This window comes from Phascolarctos cinereus, unplaced genomic scaffold, assembly GCF_003287225.1.
Source record: "Phascolarctos cinereus isolate Bilbo 61053 unplaced genomic scaffold, phaCin_HiC Scaffold_5;HRSCAF=322, whole genome shotgun sequence".
NCBI lineage: Eukaryota > Metazoa > Chordata > Mammalia > Diprotodontia > Phascolarctidae > Phascolarctos > Phascolarctos cinereus.
This window is the reverse complement of record NW_027555958.1, coordinates 445,929,831-445,952,702: the sequence shown is the minus strand read 5'-3', so window position 1 is coordinate 445,952,702 and position 22,872 is coordinate 445,929,831. Positions and strand designations below refer to the sequence as shown.

The 22,872-nt window shown below is 50.2% G+C and overlaps 1 protein-coding gene across 1 annotated transcript in view; it reads right to left on the bottom strand.

Moving 5' to 3' along the window:
* Window positions 1-9,066: 9,066 nt before the first annotated feature.
* IPO13 (importin 13) overlaps window positions 9,067-22,872 on the bottom strand; it is a 32,943-nt gene continuing 19,137 nt past the window's right edge. The window contains exons 18-20 of the mRNA XM_020975377.2: window positions 10,039-10,128; window positions 9,641-9,822; window positions 9,067-9,214 (exon numbers count right to left, since the gene is read on the bottom strand). Of these exons, the coding sequence (XP_020831036.1) occupies window positions 9,118-9,214; window positions 9,641-9,822; window positions 10,039-10,128 (369 nt within the window). The 3' untranslated portion in view covers window positions 9,067-9,117. The remainder of the gene's footprint in view (window positions 9,215-9,640; window positions 9,823-10,038; window positions 10,129-22,872) is intronic.

Genomic DNA, 22,872 nt, shown 5'->3' with positions numbered 1-22,872 from the left:
CACACACACACACACACACAGTCTCTGTCTCTCTGTCTCTCTCTGTCTCTCTCTGTCTCTCTCTGTCTCTCTCTCTCTCTCTCTCTCTCTCTCTCTCTCTCTCTCTCTCTCTCTCTCTCTCTCTCTCCCTCTCATTCTCTCTCTCTCCCTCTCATTCTCTACAGGGGTTACTATGTAGCCTAGGGATAGAAAGCAGCCGCCCCCGAAATAGAGACACCAGCGAGCCCTCTCGGGGCAGGGAGAAGGCCCGGGTGGCGATGCGATGGATACAATGTGGCTTCCGAGTCTCTGCCGGCGGCGGGACTCCGGGTGTCACCTGCCCTGGATACAATATAGCCGCTGCCCGGGCTGGGGAGGGCAGCCGCGGTGGATACAAAGTAGCTCCAAGGCAGCAGGCGGCTAGACTGACTCGAGGTGACTACCACCCCCGAAGCTCTGGGCTGGGAAAGAAGCTACAGGTACCGAGAACGGAAAGAAAACCTCTCGGCCAGTCCAACCCGCCTCGTTTTACGCTCGGGAAAATTAGACGGGGAGGGGGGGAGGGGATGGAAGAGACGTGTCTGAGATCTCTACAAGGGGAAGTGGCGGAGCAGGGATTTACGGCCAAACCCATTGACTCCGGCGGGGAACTAGATCTTTTTGGGAAGCCTGCCTGGAGGAGGCGGTGCTTGCGTCTAAAGGAGTCGATAAGTAAATGGTGAGCTGACAGCAGTGGGGGTGGGGGAAGGAGTAAAGACTGGGAAGTCTGTGTTTACTAGCGCGACCTCTGGAAAGAGGAGAGGCCTCCGGCTATTTGGTCCTCTCTCCTCCTCTCCCCAAGCGGTAGTCACAAGGAGCAGGAGGCTGAGCCAGAAAGGAGGAGCCGGCCTGACCTCGAGGCTGTGGAGATGATTGATCCTAGGACTGGGAGTCAGGAGACCTGGGGCTGAGTCACTTCTCCCTGTCACCCTGGGGATGACTCTTCCTTCCCTGAACTTGCTGATTTAAAAAAAAAAAAGGGACGGGGAAGGCTCGGGGCTTTTCTTCCAACTTTTCTTATGCACAAATCTGGGCAAGCGACTCCACTGCTCTCAGACCTTTAGTGACTCTCTAGGGCCTCCCTGGTGAAACTCATACCCCGATGTCCGGCATTCAAGGCTTTTTCAAAACCTTTCACTCAGTTCTCTTTCTAGCCTAAAGGACTTGGACTAAAATGCTGGACTTGAACTCAGGAGGATCTGAGTTCCAGTCCCACCTCACACACATACTAGCTGTGTGACTCTGGGCAGATCATTTAACCTCTCCACACCTCGGTTTCCTCATCTCTAGAATGTAGATAGTAAAAGCATCCACCTTCCAGGTTTTTTTGAGGGTCAAATGAGATAATGTATGCAAAACACTGCAAATCTGAAAGTGCTAAATAAATGTTATTCACTCCTGTTTTTTCTCCTCACCACCCTGAACCAACCTGGAAGACACCTTACATCATCATCATCATCTTCATCAACTAAGTTATATAGCACTGTCAGGCCCTGTACTAAGCACTTTACAATTATTCTCTCCTTTGATTCTCACAATAACCCTGGGAGGCAGGTGCTGTTATTATCCCCAATTTACAGAAGAGGAAACTGAGTAGACAGTGGTTAAGTGACTTGCCCAGGGTCACACAGCTAGTATGTGTTTGAGACCAGATCTACGTTCAGGTCTTCCTGACTTCAGAAGAGGCTCTCTATCCACTAGGCCACCTAGCAGCTACTATTCTCCTATCCATATGCTACTGCCTGGGCTGTTCCCTACACCTAGAATGTCCCCATCCCCCCTCTCTTCAGGTGCAGAATTCCTACCCACCCTTAAAATCAATGCACCAGCATGCATTTATTGAGCACCAGGCTCTGTACTGGGCAATGGGGATACAAAACTAGACAGTTCATGCCTTCAACGTGGCTGGGGAAGATGACAACATGAGCACCTTTAAACAGGTACAAAAATAAACCCCAATATGTCCCAGGTAATGGGGGCAGGGCACAAGCCCCTGTGGGGATCAGGGAAGACTTCCTGTAGGAGGTGGCAACTGAGATGAATTTTGAAAGAAACAAGAGATCGTGCAATGTTGAAGTGAGCAGGGAGTGCAATCTAGGCATGCCATAAAGTGAGGCAAGTGATCTACAGCAAGCAGACTGGAGCATTTTTAGAACTTTCATTTATGTAATGCTTAAAGATTTGTATTCTTCAAGCCAACAAGGAATCATCTAGTCTGCTTGGAGACCTCTCATGCTGGGGAGGCCACTCTGCCCATTAGTCTAATTTCACTTTTGGACAATTCAATTAAATCAACCTTTATTAAGCATCTATTGGTAGCACAGTGGATGGTGCTGGGCCTGGAGTCAGGAAGACTCATCTTCCTGAGTTCAAATCTGGCCTCAGATAACTACTAGCTGTGTGACCCTGGGAAAGTCACTTAATCCTGTTTGCCTCAGTTTCCTCACCTGTCAAATGAGCTGGAGAAGGAAATGACAAACCACTCCAGTATCTCTGCCAAGAAAACTCCAAATGGGGTCACCAAGAGTTGGATACAACTGAAATGAGTGAACAACAAAAGATGTGCCTGGCACTGTGCTAAGCGCTGGTGATACAAATAGGAAAAAGAAAGTTCCTGCCCTCAAGGAACTTACAATCCAATCAGGTGGATAACTCATAAAAGGAAGCTGGAAAGGGTTGGGGAGACACAGGGGTCCCCAACACAGGGGGGTGAGGTTCCTGGCACAGGAGGCATCTTGTTCCATGGAGTTGAAGCTAGGCAAACCTGCAGGTAGAGAGCAGAGTCAACTGGAAGTCTAGTTTCTGCTCTCTATAAAGGAAAGCTTTGGTAGGAATTCAGTACGCCACCCTCCAGCCCTCCAATCAGAGGGGCAGGAGGCTGAGGGAGGTGATATCCAAGACTTGAATTAGCAGCACGGCACTGAGGTTAGAAGTGATCCTGGAAGGGGCATCTGCTCTGTGGAGGTGAAACCAGGTGGAGATGCATATGGAGTGGAGATCTCTTACTGTTAAGAATTTCCCCAAATCAAATAGCAGCCCCTCCACCTCTGCCCACTTATTCTGGGTGATTCTTCTTGTTCATGTCCACCCCACATGCCAGAGGGCTTTCCTTGATTTCTGCTGACATCTTGAGTTCCAATGGAGGACCTTGGCCAGCACCCGGCGGTTCCTTGGTCTCAGGGTGGGACAGCCCGTTTGTTCTTCCTAGCACACATATCTCTGATGGCTTCATACCCCTCCATGTCATCCCTTATCTCTCATCCCCCTATCTTGCCACCGGACCAACCCAGCTGGTTTCATTTTTAGAGCAAGGATGTTAAAGTTGATGTGATCCAGCTCCTCTGGCAATGAATGTGTCCCCTCACCTGTCAGTGGACAAGGACTTTGCATTAGAAGACCAGCAGCCTCATGAAACTACCTGGTTCTTGGCAGCCCCTTCCTCCTTTGCTGCTGCTGTTGCTGTCACTGCCAAAGAGGACGGGGTTACATGGGACCATGGCTGCTGCCACAGCCAAAGAAGCTTCGTCATCGGAGAGCCAGCCCTGCTCTGAGTGCTTGACAAGCTAGGCTGAGGGGGCACCACTCCAGGCCTTTCCATGACAGAACCTGCCCCAGTGCATGCTCCACCAGCATTGCTGCTGGAGAATCCAAGGCTGCTATGATCTCCTTACTTACAACCCCTCCCTCTTCCTTCTGCCCTCCCTCCCCTCTCGAACAGATGAGAAACACATTGAGGAGGAAGGAGGAGACTGGATTGGGCCCATCCAGTGATGACAGCTTTGCTGGACTGGTCCCCATCCCGGGGGCATCAACGCCCACTTGGATGACCTAGGTCTCTGCAGTCACAGGCATTGGGAGTGGTCAGGGCTATTCACTTGGACACAGAGGCTTTAGAGTGGGGTGGGGTGGAGAGAGCAGGACGGTGTCAAAAGACATCAAAGAGGCCATCTACTCTCTTCCCAACTGGTGGTTTCCTGTCCAGGGCACCAACATTCTTCTAGTCTCCCAGATTCACAGCCACACACCCTCTACTTCTTACTCTCCCTCACCCAGCACGACAAAGCACTTGTCAGATCTTCCTGGCTTCACTGCCATAGCCGATATCCACCCCCTTCTTTCCTCTCTACATGGCCTCTGCCCTCGGGCAGGCCCTCAGTATTAAATCCCTGAACGATGGTAGTAGCCACCTGCCAGTTGGCCTCCCTGTTCCAAGTCTATCCCCAGGCCAAGCTATTCTCTATTCAGCTGTCAATTTAATCTTCCTTTAGGAACATCTTCACTTTAATCCGGGTCTGTCCATGTCACCCTCCTAGCTAACCGACGCTAGGGACTCCCTATCACTTCTAGGAACAGATAAAAATCCCTCTGTTCGGCATTCAAAGCCATTCATGTCCCAGCCTCCTCCTCCCTTACTACCCACCTCCCATACTCTGATCCAGTGGTCCTGGACTCCTTGCTGCTCCTCACACAAGATTCTGGCCATCTTCTCTGGGCTGTCCCCCAGGCCTGGAATACTTTGCCTCCTCATCTCTGCCTCCCAGTTTCCTTCAAATCCTGGCAAAAATCCCATCTCCTAAGAGCAACGTTTTGGAGACGCCTTCATTCTAATACCTTCCTTCTATCGATTTGTCTCTCAATTTGTCCTGTAGAAAGCTTGTTTGCACGTTGTCCCCTTCCCCATTAAGTTATAAGCTTCTCTAGGACAGCTACAGTCTTTTGCCTTATATTCTCATCCATTAGCATGGTGCCTGGAACAGAGGATGCACACAATACCTTGCTCAATAAACTCTAGTTCCCTTTAGAACCCTGGTCCCTCTAGGATAGAATGCAAATTTCTCTGTTGTGTATTTGAGTCCTTCCCAGCCAGACTTGGACTCATCTTCCAGCTCTTTCGCACATTATTCCATTTGGTGAATTCTGTGGTCCAGCCAAATGGGCCTTTGGGCTCTTCTTCACACAGGGTCCTCTTTCCTCCCTGGGCCTTTGGAAGCACTCCCATCCTCTCAGGAACTTCCTCCCTGGCCTGGAGATTCCCCAGGCTCCTGGCTTATTCACCTGTGCTTGTGCTGGTTTCTTAGGCAGAGGGCCCTTCCAGGAGGGGCCCGCAGATTCTAAATGTCTTTCTCTGGGCTCTGGCTGCTTACTTCTGGACTGGGTAAAGAAGCTCACTCACTGGTATCCCTTTTCAGAACTCCCAGTCACTGGGAGTCATTGGGGACTCTTCCTAGGTCACTGCCAGAGTGAATGCAGGGGAGTTGGGTCTCACCGTGGGGACATCTTAATTGGAAGCTGCCCCTCACTCCCACCCCACCTGCCTTTCCAGCCTCATTTCCCATCTCTCCCCCTCCCCTGTTCTGTGGTCCAGCCAGCCTTGACTTTGTGCTGTTACATACAACTACAGAAGAGAGAGAAGGTTCCTTTAGACATGAGGGCTCTAGCAGCTGGAAGTGGGAGGGCTGAAAAGGGCTTCCTGCACGAGGTAGCATTTGAGCTAACAGACACATGTGAGAAAGGAGAGCATTCCAGTGTGTGTGGGGGGAGGAGGGAGCTGGGCAAAGGCACAAAGGGATGGAATGCTGCAGATGGAAGGTGGAGGAGAGCATTGGGAAGGTGGAAAAGGGCCAGGTGGGGAAGGGAAGGGCTCTGAATGCCAACCAAAGGATTTCCTATCTGATGCTGGAGGGAATAGGGAGCCACTGGAATTTAAAGCATGTGTGCACATCTGTGTGTGTGTGTGTGTGTGTGTGTGTGTGTGTGTGTCACACGGTCAGACATTTACTCTAAGAAAATCAAGGCAGTGTTTTATTGGAAAGAATACTCTAGAGGCAGGGAGACCAGTAGGCATCTCAATAGTCAGGCATGAGTGGTGAGGGCCTTGGGGGGTGGGGAGGGGGGGAGGAGGAAAGGGGAGGGCCAGATGAGCCCTTGTGAGGGTATAACTACCTGGATATGTAGCTCGGGTGTGAGTGAGAGGTCACTAAGGTTCCCAACCCAAGTGGCTGAGAGTATACATTCTCGATCCCAAGCCCTCCTGTCTACTCCAGCACACTGCCCCCTCTAGCAGCCCCACTCTCTCTAATCTGAGGTCTACTGGCTCTTCCCTTACTACCTATAAACACACCCATGCCTTCCCTATTCTTAAAACAAAACAAAAACCCCTCATTGGATTGTCCCATCCCTGCTAGCTATAGTCCTCTATTCTCACCTCCCCTCCACAGCTGAATGCCTTCACAAACACTAAATGCTTCTAACACCTGCTGTCTTGAATTCTTCCCTCTCTTCTTTAATCTCCAGTCTGGCTTCAGTCTCTTCAAAATTCCAGATAGATTCTCAATGGCCCAATGGAATGGCCTTTTCTCAGTCTTCTTCCTTCTTGACCTCTGCAGCCTTGGACACCATCCCTTCTGGATACTATCCCTCCTCTCTACATTTCTGACACAGCTCTCTCTAGGCTCTCTTCCTGACTGCTCTTTCAAGTCCTTTACTGCATTCTCATCATGTCCACCTCCCGTAGGGGTCCCCCAAAGTTCTGTCCTGGGCTCCCTTATCTTTTCATTCTCTACCTTCTCAACTGGTGACCTCCTCAGCTCCCATGGCTTCAATTATCATCTAACTTGCAGATGCTTTCTAGATCGATCTATCCAATCTGGGACAGAATCCATCTAGTCCTTACCTCCAGACACACATCATCAACTCTTTTAGACACATCAAACTGGAGGTGTTCCACAAGCACCTGAAACTTGACGTGTCCAAAACCGAACTCATCATCTCCCCCACACTCACCCTTCTCTCTTCCAAACATCCCTATTGCTGCCAAAGACAACACTATCCTAGTCAGCCAGGCTTAACCTTGGGATCAACTTTGACTGTCTCCACTCACTCCACATATCTAATACGTTGTCAAGTCTTTTCAGTATTTACCTCCCTCCTCTGTGCCCCCTTCTCTCCTTGGGCACTGTCACCACCTTGATGGAAGGTATCACTTAAAACACCCCGACTGCTGCATTAGCCTGCTTGGAGGGGTGGGGGTTGCCTGCCTCAGTCTCTCCCCACTCCAGTTCATCCTCTCCTCAAATGGCAAATCCATCTGGCCACCCTTCAATCCCACTCCTCAGCTTCCCTGTCTTCTTTAAAGACAGCTTAAATTCCACCTTCTACAAGAGGTCTTTCCTGTTCTCTCACCCATACACCTCAGTTAGTGTCATCCCTCTGGAAGGTTCCTTCAGACCCGTCTACATCTTGTTTGTAATGGTTATTTGCATGCTGCCTCCTGTTAGAATGTGGCCCCCTCAGAGGCAGGCACCCTATAATCGCCCTTCTTTGTATCCCCAGCACTAAAGCACAGCCCCTGACCAATGCCGGTTGATTGACTGGTGCTCTGGACAGTAAGAGGGAATTTTGGAGAAGGGATGGATTTGGGGGAGAAGATAATAGGTTCTGTTTTTGGGCAGGCTGAGATTGAGATGCCCATGGGACCCTGGAAAATCAAAGGATCATAGATTCAGAGCCAGAAGCGACCCTCATTTGACAGATAAGGAAACTGAGCCTCCAAGAAGTGACAGACTCCGTGTCAAACAGTGTGTGTTTGAGGTAGGCTCTGACTCCGAGTCCAGTGCTACTCCACAGTGGTATCCACAAATCTGGGAAGCATCTGCATAAAGATGACCACTGAACCGATGATGGGAGCCGATGAGATCCCCCTGGGAGACTGTGAACAGGAAGAAAAGGGGGCCCAGGGCAGAGCCTTGGGGGATGCCTACATGTAGTAGGCATGAAATGGATGGAGAAGGATCAGTCACACAGGTAGGACTTCGAAGGTCATTTTGGGAAAAGCTGAGGGGAAAGTCTTCACGAGGTGCTGATCGTTGGTATCAAAGGCTGCAGAGAGCTCAAGAAAAATGAAGATTGAGAAAAGGCCCCCTTAGATTCGGCAATTAAGAGATCACGAATGACACTGAAGAGAGCCGTTTCAGTTGAGTGATGGGGTCTGAGGTCAGACTGCAGACAGATGCAGAGGCGTGCTGAGAGCTCACCGAGAACGTGGGGCTTTCTCAAGGAGTCTGATTGTGAGAAGGCAGGAGAGGACAACAGCGTGAGGGAACAGCAAGGTCTAGGGAGCTTTTTAAGGTTGGAGACCGAGGCATATTCGAGGCAGCAGGGAAGGAAGTTAATACAAAGAGGATTCAAGATGAGAGTGGGGCTGGTGTGGAGGAGAGGCAGTTTTCTGGAAAATACAGGAAAGGATGGGATCAAGATTGCAGATAGATGGTTAGCCTTGGCAAGGAGAAAGGCCATCTCTTTTTGTGAGATGGAGGTGAGGGCAGAGAATGTGGGGGAATGTCCGAGCACCCTGGGACAAGATGGGGGGGGCAAGTATGGGTCACGAGAGTGACGTAGGAGTCTTTAGAAGACAGGTCTAGAATACCTGCTGTGCAGAGCGGGACAGTAAATGGATCAGGGAGGGAATAGATGTTTGCCTTGCTGAAGAGTAAGGGCCAGTGCAGATTAGGGAATAATTCTGTAGCAGCCCCAATGTGCAGTTTCATGACTTGCTTGAGCTCCCTAGAGGCAGATGGTGGGAGCTGCCTGATAATCCAAGGCTGGAGATTGGCAAGGCTTAGAAGGTACTGCGAGAGGGCAGCAAGGGACTTAAGGGGACAGTGCAGACAAGACACCAGGATGGAAGGGAGGGCAGTGCCAGGGTGAGGGGTAGAGGTTTGGAGGTCAGGGGGAGAACAGCTTTTGAGGTCTGCCTTAGGGTCCCCAGGATCTGGATGACGGATAACTATGGATCACAGGACCCTCCAGGGAGGAGAGGCTATCTAGCCCAGCACATTGGAACTCCCCTGGGTATCTTTACAAGGCACTCAATCATGACTGGACTGAGCTGGGGTGTTAAGCCTACACGCCCTCGCCTCAGATGTGCCAAGGGAATCCCCACCCGAGTCCTGGGGCCACTTGACCCTCCCCACACTCACGAAGGGGACGGATGGCTGCAAGACGGCCCTGGCCTCCCCACCAGAGCAGCACAAAACAGGAGGACGGAGGTGAGTGGGGGGTCTGGGGTTTATTCTATAGAAACTGGGCCTCAGCCAGCCCTCAGTAGTCAGCCGTGTAGTCAGTGCCATGGAGACCCCGGCACAGCAGCGTGAACTCCTTCACCATCTCCTTCACTCGGCGCTTGTTCACCCGCTCTCTGCAAAGGCAGGACAAGAGAAAGGGGGCACGGCGTCAGCTCCATTCATTCACGACCCCCACGTCAGGGCCTACTGCTGAGGGTGGCGCCTGGGCCAGGGAACACACATGGAGGGGGAAACGCTCAAGGCTGTGGGCGAGCTGGCCTAGTTTGGCTAGCACACAGCACATGTGAAGGACTGAGCAGCTCAGTCAACCAGCATTTATTAAGCACCTACTATGTGCCGGGCACTGAGCTAAGCTCTTGGGACACAAAAACCAAGTCCCTGTTCTAGAGGGGCTCCCAGCTGAATGAAGTATGTGATGAGGCTGGCGAGGTCTGGAGGTGCCAGACTGTGGGGGGCCTTGAAGGCCAGGGCAGAGGCTTTCTGTCACCCCAGCAGGCTCCTGCCCCCTCCTTCCAGCCTCCCACCACCTAACCAATCACCTGAGGACCTGCTGGCTGAAGGTATCTTTCTGTTCAACACTGAGCCGGGGCGAGGGGAAACCCGGCGGCTGCATCACCTCCTTGATCCACACACTGAGGCAGCTAAAGCAGTGTTTGTTGAGAGCAAAGAGGACATCCGCAAAGGAATCCATGAGGCTGCGTGAGGCCTGACCGCCGATGGCCTAGGCAGAGGGGAGCCAAGGTGGCTGGAGTCAGGAGGGTGAGGGGGCAGAGAAGCCCCATCTCTCACACACCCAATGGCCAGCGTGCTCCCAGAAAGCCCATGCTCTGGCCTCCAGAAGGCTGATCTTAGCTCTCCGATACCTTCAACATGAAGTACGTTTCTGCTTCTAGCCTGCCCTCCTCCTCCATGACAGCATGGCCCCTGCCCCACTCACCTCTAGCACAGCCTGCAGCAGCACTTTGCCATTCTCCTGGACCACCTGCCCGATGGGTGGGATCTCCCCACAGCGGGGCAGCAACTCTGTCTGCAGCAGGGATAGGACACAGGTGGCTTAGTCCCCTAGGATCAGGCATGGCAATGCCTCCTGCCTCCCCACGGGTGAGAGTCTCCTGCCACACAACTGAAGCAGGCTTCCCTCATTCCTCATCTCATATGTGACCTGCTGGGAGGCAGGGCCTGGCCAGGAGAATCTTGCCCCGACCCCTCTCACTGGGACCAGGACTTGGCCACCCCAGGGAATGATCTGACATGACTTTCTCTTGTGAAGTGGGAAGAAATACAGGGAGGGATCTCAAGTGTCCTGAGATGTGACCTCCCTGCCTCTTGGCTCAGGAAGGCAGGGACATGCCTCATGCATCTGTGTCCCTGTCCCCAGGCCAGAGTCGAGTCCTCTGGGAAGCACCAGGGTCTATCTGACAGGCCTCTCCCTAAAAGGTACTTATAAGCAACAAGGCTAAGGCAGGGGAGGGAAGAAGGGGAGGCTGCTGAGAATATGAGGAGGAAGGTGCAGCATAGGCTGGCTGGAGGCCCAGTCACCAGGGAAAGGAGTGAGAAGTGCCTGACGATCGGACACAAACCCAACTCTGGGCCTAAGAGACAGGCAGCTGCCATGAGAAGCATCCCCCAGAACAAGGGAGGATCTGAGCGCTGCAAAACATCCCTGTCTTTAAGAAGCTTCCACCCCAGCAAGGAGAGAAGGAAAGGGACACTTGTGGGCTCACACAATGTGTGTGGAGCCTGCAGACCAGCTCCCCTGGCCCTCTGTGGGGTGTGTGGCAAGGAGGCAAAGCTCGGAGGGCCTCAGCTCTCGAAGTACTCATACCCCATAGGGAAAAAGGGCCTCCAGTGAGGAATGGCCTCAGGAGTCAGGGGCTTTGTCACCTTCACTGGAGAAGGAAGTGAATGAGGAACCATCGCAACACTGGGGTGGGAGGGCACCCCAGGGTGAGAGCCACACCCTCTGAGGAAGCAGCAGCAGCAGCGGCCCAACTCCAAGAAAGGATCATGGAGATACACAAGGGCCCCAGAGAAAGGTCAGAAACTGCCATCCACTGGGCCACAACAGGGGAAGTGAATTTGTCTTCCCGAGTACTGGGAACAAGATGGACTGACATCCACGCAGGCAGGAAGACAAGGCCCAGGAGTGATTCTCACATCCTCATGGACTGAATCAAGAAGGCTTCAGAGTAAAGATGGAGGGCAAAGGAGAAAGCTGACACATCAGCACAGAGTGTGCCAGGCAAGACACAAAATACAAAATGCCAATGGAGAACACAATCCACACAGTTCTCACTTTACACAAACTCGCATTATGCAAATTCAGCTTCACGGAAGGAACACTGAAAAGAACCTGGATTCCAAAAATACACCTGTGTTAACTTTACTGGACAGTACTGGGCTCCCTCTCCCTGCTCCTGCTCCTTGGGGGCACTCTGAGGCCTCCCTCATCTCCACTCAAAAATCTCTTCAAGTGAAAGATGAAAGAAAAACGGAAGTGGGGAAGAGACCCCCACCACTGCAGGTAGATTGGGAGCTTGGCTTGAGACCTCTGGCACTGAGAGAGGAGACCCATACGTCAGTCTCCTGTCTCTGCACTTGGCTATCATCCATCCCCGGCCCCTGCCTGTCACCCATCCTCTCCTGTGTGGGTCTGTGTCTACTCCTACATGTCTGCCCCCTGCCTCTTCCCCGCTGGCCCTGGCCCCTGCACATTCCTCCTCCCTCTCTCATTTCTCTGTCTCCAGCCCCACGGTGTCCTTGCTCTCTCCACCACTGCACAACTTCTTGCCTCCCTCCCTCTCTTCTCCCCATCCATACGCAAATTTGCATTACATAAAATTGCTTTACATAGAGGTCTGTGGAACAGTCCACTTATGTAAAGCGAGAACTGTCTGTATCGAAGAACAAAGGTGACCCTTTGTCAGTTCAATCTCACAGCTATCACTAAGACGTTTGGAATGAAGCTCAAATCTCAAATATGGCTATGGAAGGTTATATCCTATTTTAAAAGGTCAGAACAAACCAAATGTGTAGTAGAATACATAGTATAGCAAGGAGATAAACTGACAAGAGGAAATACACAAATGAGAAGGGAAGCATTGTGGAGAGCTTCTGAGTAAAGATCAGCAGTGGGAGGAAGAGAAGTAACATAGTTGTAGTAGTTTACTGAAGACTACTGGCCAGGGCAGGAAACAGATCATAAACCCAATGCAGAGGCAGGAAGACAGAATGGGCTTTTCAGCTATGAGGACACTGGCCCATCTCTCCTTCTGCTAAAAACACAGTAGCTGACGAGTTCCTGACCGGCCCTAAGCCCCCTAACTCTGATCAGCAAGGATGAACTAGTTGCTGAAACAGAAATTATAAGATGCTTGGGAGAAAACTGCTCCCCTCAGCACACCGGTGACATTTCTAAAGCGCTTAGCCCGAGCTATCTCATTTCGTCCTCATGATACTTGCAAAGTATGTAATATAGGTGTGACTATTCCCAAGCTTCCTTAGAAAGGAAACTGGCATTCTGAAAGCAACAAGTGTCGGGGCTAGGCTACGAGCCATGGTATTCCTGACTCCCAGGCCAGTATTCTGTCCACTACTGAATGGCCTTGGGACAGAAGAGAGGAAAGCCAGCACACTCTGATTAGAAAAAGGGTAGACAAGAGTGCATGACCCAGAACCCAATGGGAGAATCTGCCTGAGGAATAAGGTCTATCAACCAAAACAGGGGCCAGCAGGAGCAGGGGATGTACAAAGAGCAGGGACCGACACTAAGAAATCCACAGGAGAGAAAATCAAAGAAAGGAGGTAATGACATGGCCCATGAGCACCACTGACTAACCACAAAGGTGCCAAGCATCAGTAACAAGCCAGGCAAACCATGGTTCCTGATTCGAAGAGGCAAATTTAACCCTGCAGGTGTCACTTCGACTCGGCCTCAAACAGGACTCCGGAAGGAATGGCAGGCCACAACCAAAGGAACCAGGAGAACCAAGAAGGGAATGAGGGAGGGCACTGGGGGGCACTGTTCATGATGAGGGAAAAGGAGGGAGGAACCCCAGATCCACGGTTTCCCTGACACAGGGTGCTGCCAATGAAGAAGCTCTCTTAACCAATGCAGGTCAGTACTTGCCCCTGCAACTCAAAGTCTTAGAGAGTGATCTGGGGCCCTGAGAGGGTGAGGGACTTGCTCGGATTCACACAGGTAGTAGGTACTGGAGGCAAGATTTGAATCCCTATCTTCCTGACTCCAGGGCAGCTCCATCCAGACTCATATATGAAGAAACATGAAGGAACATAAGACTCATACTCACATAAGGCAATCTGGGAGATTGGAACGGGGCAGACTTGGGGGAGGGGGTTGTAAGAAAGAGAAGGAGGGAAAAGACAGTGAAGCATCATGAACAGCATGGGGGAGAAGGTGCACAGAGGGAGAAATAGAAGTAATTTTTTTTGGAGTGGGCTATGGACCACCTGGGCAGAAAGAAGAAAGAGATAAGAAGTTCAGGAAACATGAGAAACTGGGCACAGGGGCAAACAGTGATAGGTGCCTTCAAGTATCCAGATACCTGCCGGAGCATGCTCTCTCTCTTTTCTCTCTGTGTTCCTCTCTTCTCTCTTTTTCTCTTCTCTCTCTCCCTCCCTCCCTCCTTCCCTCCCTCCCTCTCTCTTGTCTCTCTCTGCTGAAATGGGCAGCTAGAACTTAGTGATTTGCTTTACTGATAATTCCATCTTTCAAAAGGTGGAAGGGCCAACAGGGGGAAATTCTATTTTGGAGCTGTCTCTCACCAAAATGGAAAAACTGGCTGCTTGTGTGGAGATAATGGTAATATCCTGAGGAAGCGTCCACTCCATTTTGGGATTTGTTGAAGAAAAATAACAGGAGCAAATGGGCATAGAGTTACCAGATCTCAAACTATATCATAAAGAGGGACTTTTCCAAACTATTTTGGAACCATTTACAAAGTAGAACAGAGAACAGAGAACTAGACAAATAGGACTGAGAAGTCAGCAAATCCAGAAACTTAAAACTGTGAACCCAGAGAAACAATTCTGATGAAGAAAAGAGACCATGGGAACAGGACAGTGGAATGAAGACAGCTCTGGAATCAGCAGTAGGTAGGGCTCGAATCCCACCTTTGGCCAGCCAGTTCACCAGCCTGGGCCTCAGCTCTCTCAGCTGTAAAATTAAAGGGTTGGATGGCAAGGTCCTTTCTGGTCCTGGGTCTAGGACCCACTGATTTTATGATCTTTTATAGGCAGATGCAATTTACCAGCCTACTTAAGAGCTCACAAAGACATGTATTTCCCCAAGGTGGGAAGAGAGGCAGTAATGAAGGATGACAGGACAAATCTATAGAAGAGTCTTCTGGGCCAAAGAACTCAGGATGGGCAGAAGGCTGACAACCAAACGGGTGGTTCTGGTGATATTGGGGAAAAAGAGAAGGATGGAATTCCTGCTTTGTCAGGCTTGGTAGGGCAATGGCTGGCAACAGAGAGAAGGCAGACCGGCTTGGCTCTGCGCTGCCTTTTTCTCCCAAGTTGAACAATTTTGAAGCAGATAAAGAGAGAACAAAAATGGCAGATGAGAAGCTGAAATCAAAGAGAAGGAGAGAGATAGTAAGAGAAAACCCAGTGGCCCTGGATGAATCCAGGTCACCAGGGCAGATGAGCTACATTCTTAGGTACTAAAAAGAAATATCAGTGGGATTGCTGCCGGAGGTCTTTGAACAATCACAGGATTCCAAGGTCGGATGGGAACTCAGATGTCATCCAGGCAAACCTGTACGTGAAAGCTTTCTACAACATACCCGAAAAATGGTCATCCAAGTCTTTGCTTGAAGACCTCTAGAGAGAGGGGACCCACTGCCTTCCGAGGCAGCCCCTGCGGAGAACGGGAGAGGCACTAGAGGATTGGAGCAGGGCAAATGTCCCAATTTTCAAAAAAGGAAAGAAAATGAAGTCTACAAACCAGTGAGTGTGGCTTGCATTTCTACAAAAATCCTAGAACATATCATTTAAAGGGATGGTTAATAGGCATCTGGAAAAGGAGGCAGACTTGGTAAGATAAAACCCAGGCCTTGAACATGGCTCAGAAGAAGCAGGATAAGCATAGAAAAGATTTAAAAATAGTTGTGTGGCCAGGCCCAGAGATGAGTTATTAACGACTGACATAGGATTTCACATCTGGTGGACAAGTGAGGGATAGGGCCCCGTGAGAATGCTGCTGGGGCACTTCACCTCAAACCCAGCAGGGCCAGGGTTTGGCTGCCCCAGGGAAGAATTAGACAGTAGGTTTGAGGTTTTATTTCTAAGAGACGCTCGGGAGCACAGAAAGTGCCACACTATTTCCAGCCTTGTTCCTCCAACACTGTCCGTCCAGATGTAGTGCGCAGTCTGGACATCCACGGGGAATGGATGGGAATGAAGCCATTCCTCGGTCTTCCTGCACAGCTGCTCCAGCTGTTCAGGAAAAAGAAACCAGTCAACTACCATGAGCATGTGGGCAGCGTGCTGGGTCACCCCCACAACAAACAGTGACCGGGGAGGAGGGGGAGGCGTTATTCTTTGTCACTGTACTTGGAGGTAGTGCTTAGCGCTGTTAAACAAAGCTGGTGCCCATTACCTCTCTGGAGGAATCTTAGGTGATTGGGGCACGTTTCTAGGAGATATCATCAGGGGGGATGCCTTGTTCCCCGCCCACGGGGGATTGTAAAGATGTGGTCTGCTGTGGAACACTGTGCAACCCCCAACAGCATGCCCCTAATACGGGTAAAGCCTCTTGCTCTAGGTTGTGGAGACCACGACGTGGGGGAGCTGTGGAAGTCCTTGGGCCTGCCATCCCATCTGCGGCTTTCCTTTCCCTCCTTCAGGTACTCTAAGAGACGGAGCTTGGGTAGCCCCTCCGCTGATCTTTGCTTGTTGTACCTCCTTGCAGAGCACACTGAGGACCTCGAAGTCAGGCTTCCACCGTCACTGATGCAGACATCTAGTAACACGTCTTAGAGGAATCCTTGCCATCCTCTGCTCACTGGTCCAGCAATTCTGGCTTCTCAAGACATTTTCTTTCAACTCTCGCTGCTGTTTTATGAGAAAGTACTGCTGATAATCTACCATTCTCCTCTACAAGGTTTTGCAAATGAGCTGTTATGCTAAATGGGGACTGCCCTTGGCCACCATGTTTTGCTGCTCAGCCAGGAGATCGAGGGTTTGCTAGTTCAAGCACTTTCTGGATTGTTCTGGCCTCCTCTGAGCAGGGATTGCATTGCATTGGTTAAATTTCCACAGGCAATAGAGATTGTTCGCGTCAATGTCTGTTCCCTTACCCATTTCTGGTTTTTCCCCCTATCAATATCTGAATGGATCTGTGACTTCATCCATGTGAATGTTCTCTAATGATGCAGACAGAAATCCATCCAATGCCCCTCTTGCTTATGCCCACCCAAAGTCCTGGGGGAGGAGTTAGGGTGGGGGTGGACATCTTCTCTCCTTTCTCTTGCCGCTGCATGGATACAGTGGGAAACATCCTCTGCCCGTTAGTCACCCTTCACACTGGCCATGTGGCCAGCCCTGTTTCAAAAAGACTATCCTGATTGCTCTGACGAAATCCTTCACTGTGTCAGGATCACTGCAAAAGGCTGCCTGCTGATCTCGGGTCTTCAAATTCGGTGTTGATTCTGACATTTAAAAAACAAACGTTCTGACAGGACCACGGCTTGTTATTGTTTATCCTTTGTTCTCCAAGAGGCCCGTGACATCAAGGAGGTGATGCCACGACATGCAAGTGAATTGGATTGGAGGGAAGGAGGGCTATGCAAAGTCACCAGCCATCTGGGTCCAGTGGCAAGATGCAGATGCAAATGATTCAGAAAGGATGACCACAGCAGTCTTTTCCAATCAAGATTAAGAGTTAATCCCATTTTTGTCATGGGATTCACCACACCCAGAGCTTCCTAACTCCATTCTCAAGAAAACATTAGTGACAGATAGATGTGAGGCTTCTCTAAACTGTACTAGTCCTGCACAGGAATGGCAAGGGGGGGGCAGGGAGAAGGAGGTATCAGCATACTGCTTGCTCCCCATCACCACTTCCAGACCCACCACCCCCTTCCACTACCATTCAGGAACCTCTCTCATCCTTGCAGGCTTCCTCTATCCAGACTGATTACCCAATCCAGCTCCTGTTTTACCCACCAGCCCTTGTCCTATTCTAAGGAACTATGCTTCTGGTCCCTCAAATACCCATGACCTCCTACTTCTTTATTCTCAACCCCATGACCCACTTACTCCTTAGTCACATTGGAATTGTCACGGCCTGGCTCTCATCATCACCCCACAAGTGTTCCACCTTCAAAATCAAGAATTCTAAGATTCCTTTACTCAACCCTAACGTCTGATCATTCCATCTCTGCATGTACTTTACTCCTAAAACTATTCTTCCTCACCATGACCTTAATCCTAACATCTGACTCAGCCTAAGCCTTTGGTTCTCTCCGAGGCCAAGACTATTACTCCTGCTGTGGCCTTGCCTTCCTGTCTTCCTCCCAATCTTAAATCTAGAGTAATCGGTTCAATATTACACTGCTCCCTGCTCTCACATCCCACACGCCTCTGCCCTGACACCAACCTCATCTTGCCGAACACCAGCCCTAGATTACTACCGCTTGTCTTCTTGGCTCTGACCAGTTTGCACCTCATCCCTTCCTGATTCTCTAATACACTGCACAACAGCTACCTCTCAAGCTTCCCACAACACCTACTGCCCCTCTCTGCACAGCAAAGAACCTCAGGTTCCCCTTTCTTCAATCTCTCCCTGTCCATCGATTCCTTTCTTGTTGTGCACAGACACACTCAAGGTTCTCCTGATCTTTATGATACCTCACAGGACCCTATCAATCTCTCCCCAGATATCTTCCCTTTCCCCTTCTCAGCCAAACTCCTTGAAAAAGCCATCTCCTGCTGTCTCCATATCCCATCCTTCCACTGACTCCTCAGCTCTCTGTGACCTAGCTTCTGCTTCATCACTCAACTCCAACTGCTCTGTCCAAAGCAAACGGTGATCGAACAGCTCGGCCTGCTTTTGCTGGATCATCGTCCACATCGCCCTGCCTAACCGTGGATGCTCCCCAAGGGTTCTTCCCGGGAACCTCTTCTCTCTTCACACTCTTTCCTGGTGTTCTCATCCCCTCCCCAGGGTTCAATTACTAACTCTGTACTGATTTCTCCCAAGTCTCTAGATCCAGCCCCAGTCTCTCTTGAGGTTCGGTCACATATCAACAGCTGCCTCTTGGGCATCTCCCAGCGGATGTCCTATAGGCGTCTCAACTCAACTAATCCAAAACAGAACTTGCTACCCTTCCCCCCAAGCCCAGGCCTATTCCAGACCTCCCTATTATGGAGGGCGTCCTCATTGCCACTCAGGCTCGTGACCTCAGTGTCCTTCTCAACCCCTCTCACGCTTACTTATCCATCCATTCTGTTTCCATGTCCACAGTATCTTTCTTCCCATTCCTCTTTCTTCACTCACAGGACCGCTGATCCAGACCAAGCCCTCAATACTTCTCCCCTGAACTACAGCAAAGGTCTTCTCATTGGTCTCCCCAACTGTCTCTTTACTTCAGTACATCCTTCCCCAGCTCCCAAACCCTAGCCAAGATTTTCCTAAGGGGTTTTTTTCCACCATGCCATGCCGCCCCTCACTGCCATTCAATAAACACCAGTGGCTCCCTATTACCTCTAGGATCAAATGCAAACTCCTTCCATTGGCATTCAAAATCCCTTACAAGCTCACTTCCCTGTCACTCCCCTTTACACACATTACAATCCAGCCGAACTGGTTTCACTGTTGATCTTCCCACAAGGCCCTCCATCATATAGTCTCCATGCTTTGTGCAGACTGCCCCTCGCACCTGGGACGCCCTCTTTCCTCACCTCCACATCAAAGCTCAGCTCGGATGCTTCTCCCACAAGTCCTTCTGCATGATCCCCAGCTGCTGGTGTCTGCCCCCTTTTTCCAGAAATGACCTGGGATTTATTTTGCATACACTTATAATGCGTACTGCCTCAAGGGCCGGGGCTGTTTCACGTCTGTCTTGTTCATTTGGTTGAGTCGGTCTTGACATAGCATGCACTTGAGGCCCTTCTCCAAGCTGGCCACCCTCCTCTGCACAGGCTCCAGCTAGCTGATACACACACTTCCTACATGTGGCAGCCAGAACTGAACAAAGAACTCTGGATGGCATCTGAGGGAATGGAGCACAGAACTGCCCCCTCCTCCCTCCTGGACCCTGTGACCTCTGAAGGCAGCCCAAGATGGCGCCCACTTTCTTGGGAATAGCATCACATAATGATTCATTGAGCTTGCAGTCCAAAGATCTTTTTCAGACAGACCATCAAGATGTGTCTCTGCCTGATGAAGCTATGAAGATGGCTTTTTTTTTAAACCTGAGACTTTATACTTATTCCTATTAAATTTCATCTTTTAAAAAAATTTCAACTTAGGAGATTCAGTCCTTCAGTCCAAAGTCTATCAAATTCATCTTGGACTGACCTGTCAACCAGTATGTTAATGCTCTTTCCCAACAGCTTTGTGTCATCTGAAAATGTGATGACCTATTAGTCATCTCAACCTTTATCTAAGTCATTGATAAAAATGTTAAACAGCACAGGGCCTAGCACAGATGCCCTAGGCACTCAGCTGGAGACCTCCTGCCAAGCTGACATCAGACTACCAAAGACTACTTAGGTCTGGCCATTCCACAGGTTTCAAACTCACATAACAGTACTGAATCCCAGTCCACATCCCATAAGAATAATGAGGAACTTTGCCTAATGATTTGCTAAAACCTCAGTAAACAGCATTAATAGCATTCTCCAGCTCTTCCAAGCGGGTTAGGTTGTCCAAAAAGGGCAGTTATCCCTTGAATGACTGGCTCTGGATGGACCCATGATTGCTTCTGTGATCGCTGCTTCCTCTTCTAGATGTTTACCAAGCATCCCTTTAATAATATGATCTAGAACTTTTGCACAAATCAAAGTCAGACTCACTGGCTTATATAGTTGGAGGATTTCATTCTCAGTTTTTCTCTTTCCCATTCTCCACAATCTTTCAAATATCAGCAATCATATCCACCATTTCTTTCAACACTGGAAGGCACAGTTTCTCTGGCCTAGATGATGAATTCATCAAAGGTTGCTAGGTGTTTTCCTTACTATCTCATTAATTAACCTTACTAAACCACTTCTAGTCCAAAGACCATCCTCTCTGGCAAAGAAAGGAGAAGCAAAATTTTGAAGGTGTCTTGTGATCAGGAATCTGCTTCCTCTGGAGGCGCCCTATTCCACGTTGAACAGTTTCAATTTCCTTAAATAATGCCCAAACCTGTCTACCCTTGAATCTTCTCCATCTCGTTGAAGGTGGCATTTTTTAAGCTCCCGGTGGTATCCTTGCAGAAAGGTGACCACTGGGCCTTCTCAGTAAGATTGGTAGCCAGCAAAAACAGACAAGCTTAACAATCCACACAGGAAAAACAAAGTGGATGAAGAATACACATTGATGTGGTCCAATAGTACTTTCTCTATGAAAGGTACACTGTAGATAGATAGTGAGCTCAATCCAAAATTAAACAGCTTGGGAAGATTGGCTGGGTGGTATCTGAAAAGCTGCTCCCTGCTGCCAAAACCACAACACTCTTAATATCAATATTGTTCTGGTAATGCTCTCAGGTGGCGTCAAGCAGAAAATTTACAGGTGAGCCCAAAGACAACAGAAAGAGACAGGACGACCTCTGACAGCCACATCAGGGTGACCTGAACGCAAGCAGTGGCTAAGAGACTTGAGGCGGGCTGGCCATATCATAAGAACAGCGCTCCCTGCGCCGCACTGCCAGCCACGAGATGTGGAGCGTGGCCTTCACCTATCGGGATCGCTCACCCAAACAGAAGACTGAGGATGAGTAGGTAGGGGATGAACAGGTATTTGTCCTGGGGAAAGCACACTCCACTGGGAGCACAAGAATCTGGGGACATGCTGAAGAAGCCCAGAGAGCCAGAACAGCCTAGCGAGGGCAGCCCGAAGGCTGCTACGGTGCTTCCCTGCTGAGACGGCTGCCCTTTTCTACAGACGTGCAGCACTCGTACCACCTACCCCACAGGACGACAGTCTGTAGCCTTAAAGCACTGAAGAAGCATGGGAGGGAGAGGACTAGGCAATGACTCACATGAAAAAGATCTGAGGCCTCAGTGGACTGCAAGCTCACTCAAACAGTGTGACAAAGCAGCCAAGATAGCGCACGTGACCTCGGGCTGCAGTGTCCACCGTCCCTCCACGCTGGTCAGGCCACGTCTAACAGCCGCGCTCAGTCTTAGGCGTCACAGTTTGGAAGGGTGTTTACAACCCAACGCACATGTGCGGAGGCTGCGGAAGGGCCTTTCACACAAGGATCCATTATGAGAACTTGGGGGGCTCGGCTCGGGGGAGAGAAACCTCCCAGGGCACAGGAGCTGCAGGAACACTGCAGGAGCTTGAAGGCTGGCTGTGGGGAAGGCGTCAGACGCACTCCGTGCGGCCCCAGAGGGCAGAACGTGGGCAAAGGCGTGTGTGTGCGCGTGTGTGTATGTACGTGTCTCTCTGTGTGCCTGTATGTACATGTCTATCTACGTATCTGTGTATGTCTGCATTATCTATGTGAGCGTGTGTCGATGTGTCTACGTGTGTCCGTGTGTACATGTCTATGTATGTCTGTGTCTGCGGTATCTATGTGAGTGTGTGTCTACGTGTCTACATGTATCTGTATATATATGTCTATCTGTGCACGTCTCTGTGTCTGCGGTATCCATGTGAGCGTGTCTATGTATGTATGTGTGTCCGTACGTATACGTCTATCTATGTATGTCTCTGTGTCTGCGGTATCCATGTGAACGTGTGTCTATGTATGTATGTGTATACGTGTGTCTGTGTGTACAGTCTATGTATGTCTCTGTGTCTGCGGTATCTATGTGAGCATGTGTCTACGTGTCTACATGTATATGTATATGTCTATCTGTACACGTCTCTGTGTCTGCGGTATCTATGTAAGCGTGTGTGTGTGTGTGTCTCTGTGTAGATGTATGTCTCGGTGTGTCTGCACGTATACATGCCTGTATATATGTCTATGTATGTCCGTGTCTGCGGTATCTATGTGAGCGTGTGTCTGTATGTATGTGTGTCCGTACATATATGTCTATCTATGTATGTCTCTGTGTCTGCGGTATCTATGTGAGCGTGTGTGTGTGTCTCTGTGTAGATGTATGTCTCGGTGTGTCTGCACGTATACATGCCTGTATATATGTCTACGTATGTCCGTGTCTGCGTTATCTATGTGAGCGTGCACATGCATATGTGTATACGTATGTCTCTGTGTGTCTGGGCGTATACGTTTGTAGATGTCTGTGTGTGTGTCTGCATTATCTGTGTGAGCGTATGTGCGCATGTGAGTGTGTGTGTGTGTGTGTGTGTGTCCTCCTGTGTGTGCCTACAGCTGAGGCAAACGGTTCCAGCTCAGTGTCAGCACCAGCACCTTAACTGCCTGTCCGCAGAAGGGTGCTCAGCTCTGGCTACAGGCGATTCCTGCAAAACCAGAGGCTGGACCACAGGCCTCTGGGAGGACCATGACAGCTCGCTCAGGCCTGTGGCTGCACTGACCAGCACCTGAGAGGAGCCCAGTCCTGGTCACACAGAACACAAGGGGCAATGAGGAGGAGGAAGACATATTAGAGACTTATTTCCAGGCCACTG